We start from the raw sequence: 13,000 nt of genomic DNA, 5'->3' as shown, positions 1-13,000 counted from the left end.
ATTTTCAGTCCATAACAAATTTAAGTTGGCTTTCGATTATTGCTGCAAACAGCATAAAAAACGTCTATCAAAGTGGGTTGAGAATTAGTGAGGACAGTAATCCATCTTTATTTTCCTATGGGCTCAAAAATGAATTTCAAACACTTAGTCAATAAATATATTGGAAATCTACTTGGGGTACATTTAAGCTCTGATTTATATTCAGACTCTGGTAGGGCTTCCCTTGAAGGAGCCACAAATTCACTGTGGACACATCTACATAGCTGACCTTATTAGAGTCGAGCAGTACACTGAAAGATGCCAGGCCAGCTGGAGTGTCCCATAAAACAGAGACGCAGCGGTGCCCACTGACTCAGAAAAGCTCCCTGTTTAAATTAAAGGCACTGACACCTAAGGAGAAGCAAGGCTAATATGATTCGAAAGAAGAGTGGAAACACCAGTAAAAATGTGAGCAATATGAACTCCCATTACCACAACACAGACGATTTGAGTGCTTTGACTCAGATGAATGAAAATAAGTGGGCATGATACTGAGGGCTGGAGAGGAAAATTAACTATGAAATATTGTGACCTGATACTGGCACTGGCATGAAATGATATGACAAAGAAGAGGAGGCTGATGAAAGGCACATTGTAAAAATCTTTGTGAAGCTTTTGTGCCGATGACCTTGAGCAGGGGTTTAAGGGAGGCAAAAGCTAAGCCAGGGGCACGGGGCAGACAGAGAGGATTATGGGGGACGTGGAGTGAGAGAGAAAGCCAATAAAGAAAACAGGAGATAGAGCAGGAAGGGAGAAAGAGCAAAAGAGATAGAGAGAGAGGCACACATACATGTTCAGAGAGAGAGAGGGGTAAAAAGAGAGAGAAGGAGAAAGACAAAAGGAAAGCTCTGTAGCAGCTGTCCGATCAGAGTAGAGCCAATTAGGATACTGCCTCACTAATGGGAAGGGGGGGGGGGGGGACTAAATTTACCTTGTGCTGGCATTAAGAGAGGGAAGCAGGGAACAACGAGAAGTGGTTCTCTAAATGCCACCTCTGAAGTGTATTTGTACAAGCCCATGGCGCTCTGCCTCAGGAGGGCGTCCACTGACAGCTTGACTTACCCTCTCATTACTGTACCCTTGTGGTAACTCTGGGGCCGCCCAGTGGCTCTAATGCCTGCATTCCCATGATTGTGTGACTGACCTTGGATAGCCAGTCAACTTCTAATTGGTGCTTGGTGGCAACTGTAAACTATGTTTTTCATGGTGCTGTATGCTGTATGCCTTCTGTGTATTCACTGAGTGGCTACTGTTTTTCAAATATGTCTAATGGGCTGTGAAATTAGTTTCATCAGAGCTCACAACATGGTCAGCGAGCGATTCTGGTCTGGTCTCCCTGTAGGATAGCTTTGGGAGATGCATTATTGCCCTAAATGGCCAAATTAAGAAAACAAATGATATTTTGTTTAACCAGTACAACCCTCTGCCATTTTGCATAGCACACCTTTAACAAAAAAAAAAAGAACACATTTTATTAGAAAAGTAGCTGTCCCCCTGTCTGCATGTACAGTATTTTCGTGTGCGCAAAGCTGTATGCATGACTGTGCACATGTGCACCTGCAGTCAAGTTCAGCCCAGACATTTCTGGTTTGATTGAACCACAAAGGGACAGTATGATGGATGGAGGATGAGAGGTGCGCTGACCTGTCACTTCAACCCAGCACTTACACTGCTGGCCCCTACCTGCAGCCTCCCCAGTCTGTTGTCCATGGACAGACTCTGACACTGATGGCCCAGCCCTCCTGTTCCTCATCCACACAGCCTGTCAGGGCACTCCAACCCTCGTTCCCCATCTCCCCCAAACCTGTCTGTTCCCCCTCAGCTACACTTCAGTTCTCCAGCACATCAACAGCAGGCAGCCTCCTCCTGTACTCCACCTGCATGCATAAACTCTGTAATACCTTATGGCCACTGCCTTGTACCCCGGACACAAGCATTTCAAATGATTTGTTATTATAGCTAACTGTTACCAACATTTTTCTCTTTCTTACTGCACCCAATGGCAGATTTACTGCATTTGAATCACAGCAAAGGTAATATTCAAAGCCTGCCAAAGACAATATGCTGAATAAGTGAGACACAGCCCTGGGGCCCAGTGATGCAGCATGATAGGTTCTCATAGACAACATTCATACATCCATCATCTTCAGAGACTTGGCGGACCAGAATGCTCTGTCTCACCTTGCTTCCTAGTTGACACCTATTTCCACTGAATAGCTTGGGACACTGCATTGCTCTGTCACTGCTTTCCTTTGAGGGATGTGTGTTGCTGCTGAAAGTGAAACGGGGCTTTACTTTGGAGAAATTATGATGAATCAATGGCTAATTACTGAAAGTGGCCAAATAGGTTACATGGGGGTCAGTGAATGTGCAGAGAGGAGAAAAGACATTCAGGTGATGATCCCCTGGGTCTGAAGCAGTGGCACAATTTGGGAATTAAGAGGATTAGTTAAATGGCAGACACACAACAATTATTGTGTTCAAAAACCATTACGTCGGCTACAGCTTGAAGAGAAATGGATATAAGAGTTAAAACAGTTGAGAGGAAGAATTTTGCTCAAGTGCAATAGTCTAGAAAGCAGGAAGCTGCAGTAGGAGCGCTTTGGTTTTGGCAAGATTGTCTGGCAGCACAAGCGAGTGGCTAACTGAGGTCAGAGGTTAACAGGCTGTGCTCCAGGAACTCTGCGAGAGGTCAGGGTGACATCGTTGATAGCACAAACAAAGCAGATGGAAGGGAAGGTTTGGGAAATTTAGAGTTTTTCGATATGGTACAGAGAGAGAAATCAGGAATACTTCAGTGACACATATACAATGATATAGTTACATACAATTTGTCATGGTTCTGTGTCTGACACTTGTTTTTGGACGATGGAACACAATTTGTTTTCGGTTTCTCCCTGTTTCTTGTGCCCTTTGTCTTAGCCTTGTTTGCCCTTCCCAGCTCCCCACACCTCTCTGGAGTCTGTCTAACTAGCCCCGATTATTCAGTTTGTTCCCCTCTGCTTCTCTCAGCCAGGCCTCTGTGCTCTCCAGTGTTGTGCCCCAGCCTCTTCCCCCAGGTGTGTCTTGTTACCTTGTTAGTCTCTAGTATATTTAAGTCTGGTTTTCAGTTCAGTTCTTTGTCAGTTCAGCATGGTTGTTCCTTCGTGATGCAGTTATTCCTTGTGTTTTGTTCTCCGTGTTGCAAGCCTGCCAGTACCTGAGTCTGGCAATAAATGTTGTTTGCTTCAATTCCTGTGCCTTCATGCTTGATCCTGCAATTGGGTCCTCCTGCCCGCATCGCACCGCGCCGCAATTATGTACATACAATTATGCTTTCTGCAACAGAAAAAAAGGGGCACCAAATAAGGTGCCATATGCAATTGGCACCATAATTGCCAGAAGCCTAATTTCAGCCAAAATGATAAATATTTGCATTATTATTGTCCACAACAGCTAATTATGTAAACTTCTCCAAAATGGAATATGTGGTAAAATGATGATATTACAAAATTCATATTTCAAACAGCAAATGTGCATTAAGAATTAGAAATCACAGACCTGAATTCTTTAAACAAGGATATGCAGTGAAGCAGGGATGCCCTTTGAGCATAACATTATTTAACTTCTACATCAGCGACTTAACAGCATCATTAGGAACAACTCCCTTTCCTGGTGCCTGGTTCTTAACCATAGGACAGCAGAGCTTGTCTCGCTGAGAGCAGTACTGTTATAGAAGGGCCTTCACCGTCAACATGTAGAGAAAAAGGATGATGATTTTCCAGAAGACTCTCCAGATCTCAGGGGAGACTATTCCAGTTCGTTTATGGAGAGTAATTAATAAAACACTCCACTAGCTAGAAGTACCTCGGCACTGAAATCAACTGATTAATGTTCAAATTACAGTTTGGTTCAGATTATTTCTTAAGCACAAATTTTACTCGTGGATGAGATTTGAGGAACATTTAAACATTTGTTTGACTAAACAAACTCAACAGGAGTCACAAAATGTCCAGTGTCTCACATATCAGTGCAAGGAAATATTGAAAAATTAAATTAATCAGCAAATGGAAATTAAAAGCTACATGTTATTAAAAGAAAACACATTTATTTACATTAAATAAATTAAATAAAGACTCAGAATTACAAAATACAGGAGGATTGACCATTTACCTTTCTATCTTTCAATATACATACTATACAGTATTCTATATTGTATAATACTGTGAATTCTTGTAGTATGATAGAGAGACAGAGGGAGAGAAAGAGAGAGTGTGTATAATGTACGGGGAAGAGTTGAGTAATGACCTCCCAAAAAAACTCTAGCCATCAGTAGTTTGAGCATATATTGAAATAGAGCATGGGCTGCTGAATGACAGCAAGGAGAGATGAGAAATGGCATATGCTAATTTGGGCTTATGTGCCTGAGATATCCCCAGAGAGCCTTTTAATAATGCTGAGGCATTCTGCCACTCAGGTGGCCCATAATCATCACTGCCATAATGAAGAGAATATGCTAATGGCCAACTCATCTGCTGGAGGAAAAAAATTAAACAACATCAACAAAACAACTTCAGGGCTCTTTGTGAGTTTAAAGGAGAGATGGACAGGAGATGGAGTGAGGCAGGAAACAGAAGATAAATTGAGACAGAAAGAGAGGGGGGTGAGAGAGAGGGAGAGAGAGGAGATAAAAGCAAGTCAGGCTGACACAAGTGATGAAATCTTTCTTGATATGTAGGACCTGTAAATTATATCGAGTTAATGTCAAGCTTGAATTTCCATGACCTTCATTTTGCCCTTTTTAAAGCTCTCTAATGCACTTATGTGTTTTTGTATGCAGGGCAAAGATCCAGACGTGCATGAGTTTAAATATTTAAGCATAATAATAGATGCACAACTCTACTCAACAACCAAAACAAACTCTACTCAACTATCAAAACACAAGTTTTTCTTTTTTTTGTTTTTCAAATTTAATTTGGAAATTTTTTGTATATATAACTGAGACGTCAAAGCTGTACATCAGTGTCATGACTCTCTCACAACTACTGTCCCACCAGCTGGACATAGACATGTAAAACCACATTAAAACCACTAGAAACGCATCATAAGCAGGCTTCTGGTTATGAAAGTCAAATTCATATCATCATTGTAAAATTTTAACTAAATATGATTTCTTAAGCTGGGAAAACATGATCAAATTTGTTGATATTTCACTTGAGTATAACATTTTTCATGGTCTGTCTTCCTCTCCACTCAATGAATTCATCAAACAAAATAAAAACTCATGTACCACAGCTGCTACCAGAGGAGACTGTAAAATGTCAAAAACTAAGGGACATCAAATGTCTCAACTCTGTCTCCAAATCTTCAAAACAGTGGTTTATGGACAATAAAATATGCTCTCATAATCTGGAGTAGAGGTTATTTGTCATTATGGTGTGTTGCTTGTGTTGCTGTCTTACTGAGTGCTTGATATAACTTCAGTCTTAATACTTTGTCAGTCGCTGTATGTGTGGCTGTAAGTAATCTGATACTGAGGTGTATGACCCCACTGGCATGCTCATGTTATGTTTTGTGTGTTGCAGTCTCTTTCTTTCTGCTTTAATGCGCTCTAATATGCTAATGGCTGCTTGCTGCAGAGTTTTACCATTTGTCCATACTTATGTGCTTGTGTGATTTTTATTTTCATGTTTTTTAAAAGCTATCAACCTGCCAAGGGCTACAGATGAAAATCAGCCAGTGTGGCTAAATCTGGCACATTTACATGATGGACCCAAGCGCTCATGTTAATTAATGTACATTGTATCTTGCTTATATAAATAAACAAAATAAACAAACTCCTTAGCTGCCAAAGCAACCTTTTAAAACACAAATCTGCTAGGTGTGCGGAAATAGGATTGTGTGCAATACCACAGCGCAGGACTGGGAGGCACTGGGAGGTAATGCAAAGATGCAGAACAATAGTTTGAATAAATGCTGAGACTGGCATGACTCTTAGTGCTGAAGGGAAAGACTTACAGGACAGAGACCCCTTGATGCCCCGCTGCATTCAGCCACTCAGGGGCATAGTCTGTAACACCTATTACATGCAACATGGGTCAAATCATCGCTATATTACCCCCACCCCCCCAAAACACACACACACATAGACACACACACACTCCTCTCTCTCCCATTAGGCCTGATGGTCTGGAGCGATGGTACCCAAGCAAGTGGAAGGTTGCAAATAATGATGGAAGTGAAACAGATTATACCGTATGTTAATATGGCTGAGAGCGGAAAGTGAGATTGAGCACATTTCTAGCATATTTCATTGCTATAGCAACAGCCTTTGTACTTGCAAAGGGAAGTGGGTGGCAGAAAGAGAGCGAGAGCGTGAGAGAGAGAGAGAGTGAGAGCGAGAGACTTACTGGTTTGCTCCATTCTCTTGGCTGGGTTTTACCAATCCAGCACTCTACCAACCAAAGACCCTGGGGCTTTCAGCAGTCAAGGTCACTGAAGAGGAAAATGAACAACTCCTAAACATGTTTCTGCATACTCCACAACTGAGAGGCGATAAGAGGCGGTTCTTGCTCGCACAGACAGAGGGAGCCACCACAGTGCTCTGCATGTGAATGATCATTCTTCATGAGGCCCACTAGAGGATCATGGTGGTGCCCTTGAAGGGTCAGAGACCAGAAACAGAGACGGTAAGCCATCCATCTTAATTGTGCTTCATCTATATCTATATGTATGTAGATATACATTCTTATTTATTAGTTTATTTGATGAGGGGTGTTCTGTCACTATATGGGTCTTTCTTAAAAAAGGAGAACATACAGTAGTAAGGCATGATATTAAGATCAAAAACTTCCCATTCAAGCTTTTAAAATACTGAGTCATTTTAGGTAAGTCTTGCTGTGCGTAACAGTAACGCTATGTACAGTTGAAAGCAATCTTGAAAATGTTACTTTTGAAAGCGAGGCTGATGATCTCAGCAGCGTTCCATAATGAGTTAAAAAGGATCACTGATGAAGTGTTTTTTCAGATGGCAGGTATTTCAATAACATCAATGAAGCCCAGCACTTCAACGTTGTTTGGCAGGCACTCAATCCACATTAAATTACCACTGAAGTATATCTCACACTCACACAGGCGCGCGCACACGCACACACACGCACACAGAAGCATATGTCTGTGAAGGACAACCTTGAACACAAGCATATACACACATTCATACTCATACACTTACACATCAAGAGAGAGAGAGAGAGAGAGGTTCCACTAAAAAGCCCCAGAGGTAGCAGAGTCTGAATGCCTATTTGCTTAAAAGTAATTAAATAATTGTTATTCATTCATTTATTTATTAATTTTAAATCAAGCTCCTCTTGCTTCACAGATAGCTGTTTTCTTCTTTCCACCAAGTTAGCAGTAACTCTTCCACAAGGCAAGATATTCGAGCAAGGCTCCTGGAATGCTCCCCACCCTTTCTTTCTGTCTCTCCTCTCTCTCCTCTCTCTCTCTCTCTCTCTCTCTCTCACACACACACACACACACACACGCAAAACACTACCACCACCTTCACATGTCCTTTTTTTGGAGTTTTGAAATTGCTGTAAAGGATTTGGTGCCTCGTGTAACGCTCAATGGATATGGCTATTAAAATCAGTGACAGCTGCTATTTTTAGGACATGTGAAATGTATCTCAGCACACACCATGAACTAATGTGCTTGTCTACCAGTAAGCACACACGCGTGTAAACACACAGATCCTGATTGGCAGTAATACACAGGAGGCACCGAGCAGATTGAGGAGAAGGCTGGGACCAGAGAAGTGTAACGAATACAAAAAAACAAACAAAAAAATAAACACACACTCACACACAAATACATAAGTTAAGCCTTTCTTGATGCATGTTAAGTGTAGGCTATACATAAGCTCGACAGTTTCTTTGACAAGTGTACATACATATATACACATTAAGCACAATGTAGACAAATATATGTATACATGGTGTGCACACATACACACGCACACAAATGTGAAACTTGTATTGCAATTCATCATTTGTACCTTTCTTATTAATTTTTATGTATTTTTTATTCAGCAGGTGTGGGAAAAATTCATTTATGTACAAGATAATAGGATAGTATTATGCATTTTTGTTCAACTCGTAACAGTTGATTCAGTCAAAATAACAGCTTGTTAAAGGAATACTCCAACTCCAGGTTGTCTGTTTCTCTTATGCAGGTTGACTTTTGTTCATACTGACACAGGCAATCAACTATTCTTGGTTTCAATTGTTCAGTTTTCTGTCTGTCTACAGTCTTCCCTTTCACTCACTTGTCTTTTTTTTTTTTTTTTTTTAAATCATGTAGTCGCCGGTGTTTTACAATTCTTTATCTGTAATAACACGCAACAAGAAACATTTCAATGCATCTTTGTCTATTTGTGGATGCTAACACTTTCCTTTTTGCTTTTTCACACATGCACACACACACACCCACACATGTACACACGCGCACACACACACACACACACACACACACACACACGTTAGGAGGCTGTGCAGACTTACACTAAGAGGCTAAGCCAGTTTGATTGTATCTGTAAGCTTAGATTTCCTTAGTGCCTGCATGTTGCCACAGTTTGGAAGCTTTTCAAGCACTGAATTTGAAATTATGGCTTTGAGTAGCTCTTCACTTTGCAAGAAGTTTGTGCAACATGTAACAGAAATTTTGAAACTGTTTCACACATCAAATTTCAAACAAGTAGCCTACATACCCAGTCTAGTTTTCACAAATTCAAATTTAAATGGATTTAACATTCAACTCCATTCACAACATAAATGTTTGTAATACATTATTCAAATTCAGAACAAATTTCCCTTTGGAAAAGCAGATGCTGATTGGCTGACTGATTGATTTATTCACTGAAGTAATTTCTATCTCACTCATATTCTTGATCTTTCATTATAATGACCTGTCAGCTGACTTTGTCCTTGCCAAACTGTGTAGCATGTAAGCTTTCGTACAGACTCTGCCAACACACACATGCCTACTGCATGATCAGAAGTTGATTGAGACAACTTTTGCCTTTAATTCAGGAAGAGGACAGAAGACAATAAAGTTTGCGTGAGGACTGCCGAGGTGTGGTTAACTCTCACTGGTGTCACTATGTCTCCCAGAGCCTCTCCCACCAGGGGAAATCAACAGAGGGCAGAGAGCATGCAGGACCAGGGGAGGAGGAGTCGTGGCCAACAGGCAGAAAATCTTCTCATTAATAAAACATGCTGATGAAATTAGAACATCTAGATCACACACATACACAAACACACACACACCTGCAATTTGACAATGGCTCATCTTCATTTCTTATCTCGTAACACCCCATTTAAAAACTGGTGCACAGGACAGTTTAGCAAATTGCCCTAACAAAAAATGTTACGCTGAGGGTAAGCATGCTTGGGAAATTTCCATCACTGCAAAACACACACGCTCGCATACGCTACCTCAAGAAAGATATTGTCGATATTACTGAGGTCAGTGTCGGTGGCTCATTGAAAATCAGCTGACTGGCCTGAACCACGTTCACACAAGTGTTCAAAGTGGTCTTTATCATGCCACGTTTTGTTGCAACTTCCTCCAGCACCCCAATATCCTGCTGTGACTATAATCGTGCTGGATCATGTTGGCTTGGTATGATTTCATCTGTGCCTATAACTATGCTGATTGTTGTGGTTTGCTATGCAGGGGGATTACTGCTTCAGCAGATTCCTCATGCTGCAAGGAATCCCACAGCTCCCTGAAGCAGAGCTTGCCAAATGCAACTATACTCTTTTACCATTATCAATAAATGGACGTAAGCACCTCTGACTGCATTACAGATGTTGCTGCTTGTCAGTCTGAACAGAGCGGTACAAGTTCAGTCCTGGTGAACGGCAATGTGCGCTTTCAAATTGTCCTTGAGCCGTAAACCCTTACCTGCTGACTGATGCTGTTTCTCTAGATAAGAGCATCAGAGGCTGTAAATGAAAATACTTTAAAAAAAGCAAAATTGTGTTTACTCAAAAATGTGTTTTATTTAAAATATTCATAAAAAATGTATAATAACATAGAAACATAATGTTTTGTAATCATATTACTGCACAAAAACATAAGCTTCCATCTTCAGTAAACGGTATAATAATACCTTTTAAAATAGCACCATCTCTCTGGCAGGTAAACATGCAGTGATACAATTAAAAACACAAGAACTTTCCCCAAATAATAAAAAACCTATGTACAATACATTGACAGTATATTGTGCTTGACTCTTCATATGTAATAAAAATATATATAAAAAACTATATCTATAATATTATTAATAATAACAACAACTGTATTTGTGCAACCCCTCAGAGTTACCAAGTTGTATAACAGTAAAACAGTTCTGTACATATGTGGACATAAGTCTCACGACTCGTGCAATTTATGATGGAAAAAGGGACAACAGGGTTAAAATACTGTTGTACAGTCTGATGAGCACAACTTGGGTGAAGTTTGAAAAAAAAAAAAAGGAAGCCAAGGCACTTCTTTTGTGTTAAGGTTAAAAACGCCTAAGGCACAAAAACGCCTTGGTGATCAAGTATTCTTTTACCCTTGAATTCAATGAGCACCTTTTTTGGAAAGACTTTAAATGGTTGAGAGAGGCCTAAAGCAAGGGTGCACTCTGGTATCCCCTTTCAACCTGGGCAAAGTTTGGTTGGGTTTAAATGAAACAATAAATTAACAAAGCAACTCTTGACTGTTTGCATTTAGACAAAATAATGATCTATGAAAACGCTAGTTTCAAAAGCTTGCCAACATTTATACAACATTCTTGTGGCTGAAGAAAAAAAGGCCACGGTTTGGTATTAATCATCGTCCTGTCTTCAAGGGTTCAGTACCTGCACAACAGAGCAAAGGTTGTTAAATCCACATACAGGGTGTGTGTGTGTGTATGTTTGTGTTTGTGTGTGCATGCATGCATACATACCTTTGGTTTCCCCTAGGCAGAGCTCCTCACACTCCTCCAGATGAAGGAAGCGGTTGTCGTTGCCCTCACAGCCACTGTAGATGAAGGGCCGGCAGGCGTGAACATGGGTGTTGAAGTACCAGCGCAGCGTGTACCGTCCACAGTTCCCCTCCTCCATAGGCAGCAGGCATGGGTCTGCTGGAGCTACACAACACACACACAAGCACACACACAGACATAATATGAGAAGGGAGCATGTCAAGCTAAGGAACAGCGGTAGCAATAAGGAGCAACAGGTGTGGCAATAAGCACTCCTAAAAATTTAGATAAATCCTGCACTCTTCAAGCCAGCCATGTTTGCTTATTTCATTAATCTACATCTTTAAAAGCAACAAACAGGCAAAGCAAAATATTACTACCGTGATATGTATGATGCATGCATGCCTCTATGACATTAGCAACAAAGCCAGTAAGGCCTGCGGTGTGCAGAGGGGGCCATGCAGGCAGGTAGGCTTAACGCTCCAAGAACCACATGAGGTGGATTACCTTCCCCTTTGACTTCCCTCTTGGGCCTGACTGAAATGGGCTTTGATATGGGCTTGGGCAGGACTTTTCTCACAAGCTTAACTTTGACTGCTTTTTGACCATCAACTTTTGTTGCATTCTGAGCATCAACTTTGGCCGCTTTCACTGGTACAACTCTGGCTGAATTCTTTGGTTCAACTTTGCCTGTTTTCTGAGGTTCACCTTTGACAGCCTCACCTGTCGACACATACACAGCAAACACATGGCTATAAATGATTACATACACGCATTTCATGGAAACACACAGTAATGAGCACAAGAGAACGCATTGTAAGAAAACAGGCTGCACTAACAACAAATTCACTTATCACAGAGTCAAGATGGAGTGTGCTTGTAGCAGACTGTGTGAGAGACTGGCTAGGCGTTGCTCAGTGTGTGGGACAGCGCTTCACAGAAATACATAGTGCTTTATAGGCGGTGGCATACAGTACCATCTTTCTGGCTAGCAGCAGCAGTGTAGTGGACTAGCTTCTCCATTGGATCGTCATAGGCCTCGATGGAGTAGATGTGCTCATAGTCTGGGTCATGGGTGTTCATCACCACACGCAGCTCACGGCCTGAAAAAAAGAGCAGCACCACACACTGTTTCGGCTAGCAGGCTGGAACTTAACCTCGGCCGTGTTAACTCAATCCAAACGACCACCTAGAGTCACATTCTATCAATGTATTTGTCTTGATATAACCAGGGGTACTGAAAACAACATCATGCAGCACTTTGAGTTGAGATAAAACACAAATGGAGTCCTCTGTTTTCTTGATGAGAAAACCACCCAATGTTCAGAGGTCTCCAAACACAGCACCACCAACTTTAAACCTGTTTGTTAGGGACATACACACACACACACACATATAGAAAAACGAACGGGCAAACTAACAGCAGAGGGGCTGATGTGCAGAATGACAGAGGGACACACTCACCCTCCTCACCCTTCACGACCAGTGGGATCTCTGGTGCAAGCCGTGCCCTGACCGAGGGCCGGGGCCGAATGTCTGGGGCTAAACCTGAGAGAGAGCCAGATAGGACAAGGGGAGGCAAACAGGGAGAGTGGCACCAAGGGAACAGAGAAGGGATTCAAGGAGTGAGAAGGACCGAGTAAGTGTGAAGAGGATGGAGAACAGGGGGGTGGGGGCCACAAGGGCGAAAAGACGAAAAACGACAGAACATTCTGGTAGTAAGACATTTTCACACAGTAAGACTTTTTATGACCACTAACCCCAAGCCATCACCAAAACATTCCACCATTCCGACATAAACACCATGAGACGTTTGATTAGAGTTTTAAAAAAATTAACCCGGCTTTTGCAAGATTGAGCCACTTAGCCGTTAAGCGATGAAAATGCAGACACTATAAGAACATCCAGGTTGGCTCTGGTGCTCCACGCTTACTGCAGTTACCACATGGAGAGCCAAAACAGCCAAAA

At 41.7% G+C, this 13,000-nt stretch overlaps 1 protein-coding gene across 1 annotated transcript in view; it reads right to left on the bottom strand.

Moving 5' to 3' along the window:
- Positions 1-10,165: 10,165 nt before the first annotated feature.
- Positions 10,166-13,000, bottom strand: part of col7a1 (collagen, type VII, alpha 1) — a 62,880-nt gene continuing 60,045 nt past the window's right edge. Inside the window, exons 115-119 of the mRNA XM_030052550.1 lie at positions 12,497-12,580; positions 12,010-12,135; positions 11,540-11,755; positions 11,015-11,197; positions 10,166-10,925 (exon numbers count right to left, since the gene is read on the bottom strand). Of these exons, the coding sequence (XP_029908410.1) occupies positions 10,897-10,925; positions 11,015-11,197; positions 11,540-11,755; positions 12,010-12,135; positions 12,497-12,580 (638 nt within the window). The 3' untranslated portion in view covers positions 10,166-10,896. The remainder of the gene's footprint in view (positions 10,926-11,014; positions 11,198-11,539; positions 11,756-12,009; positions 12,136-12,496; positions 12,581-13,000) is intronic.

This window comes from Myripristis murdjan, chromosome 5 (genome assembly GCF_902150065.1).
Source record: "Myripristis murdjan chromosome 5, fMyrMur1.1, whole genome shotgun sequence".
Lineage (NCBI taxonomy): Eukaryota > Metazoa > Chordata > Actinopteri > Holocentriformes > Holocentridae > Myripristis > Myripristis murdjan.
The sequence above is the reverse complement of the archived record's forward strand: the minus strand, read 5'-3'. Positions and strand labels throughout refer to the sequence as shown.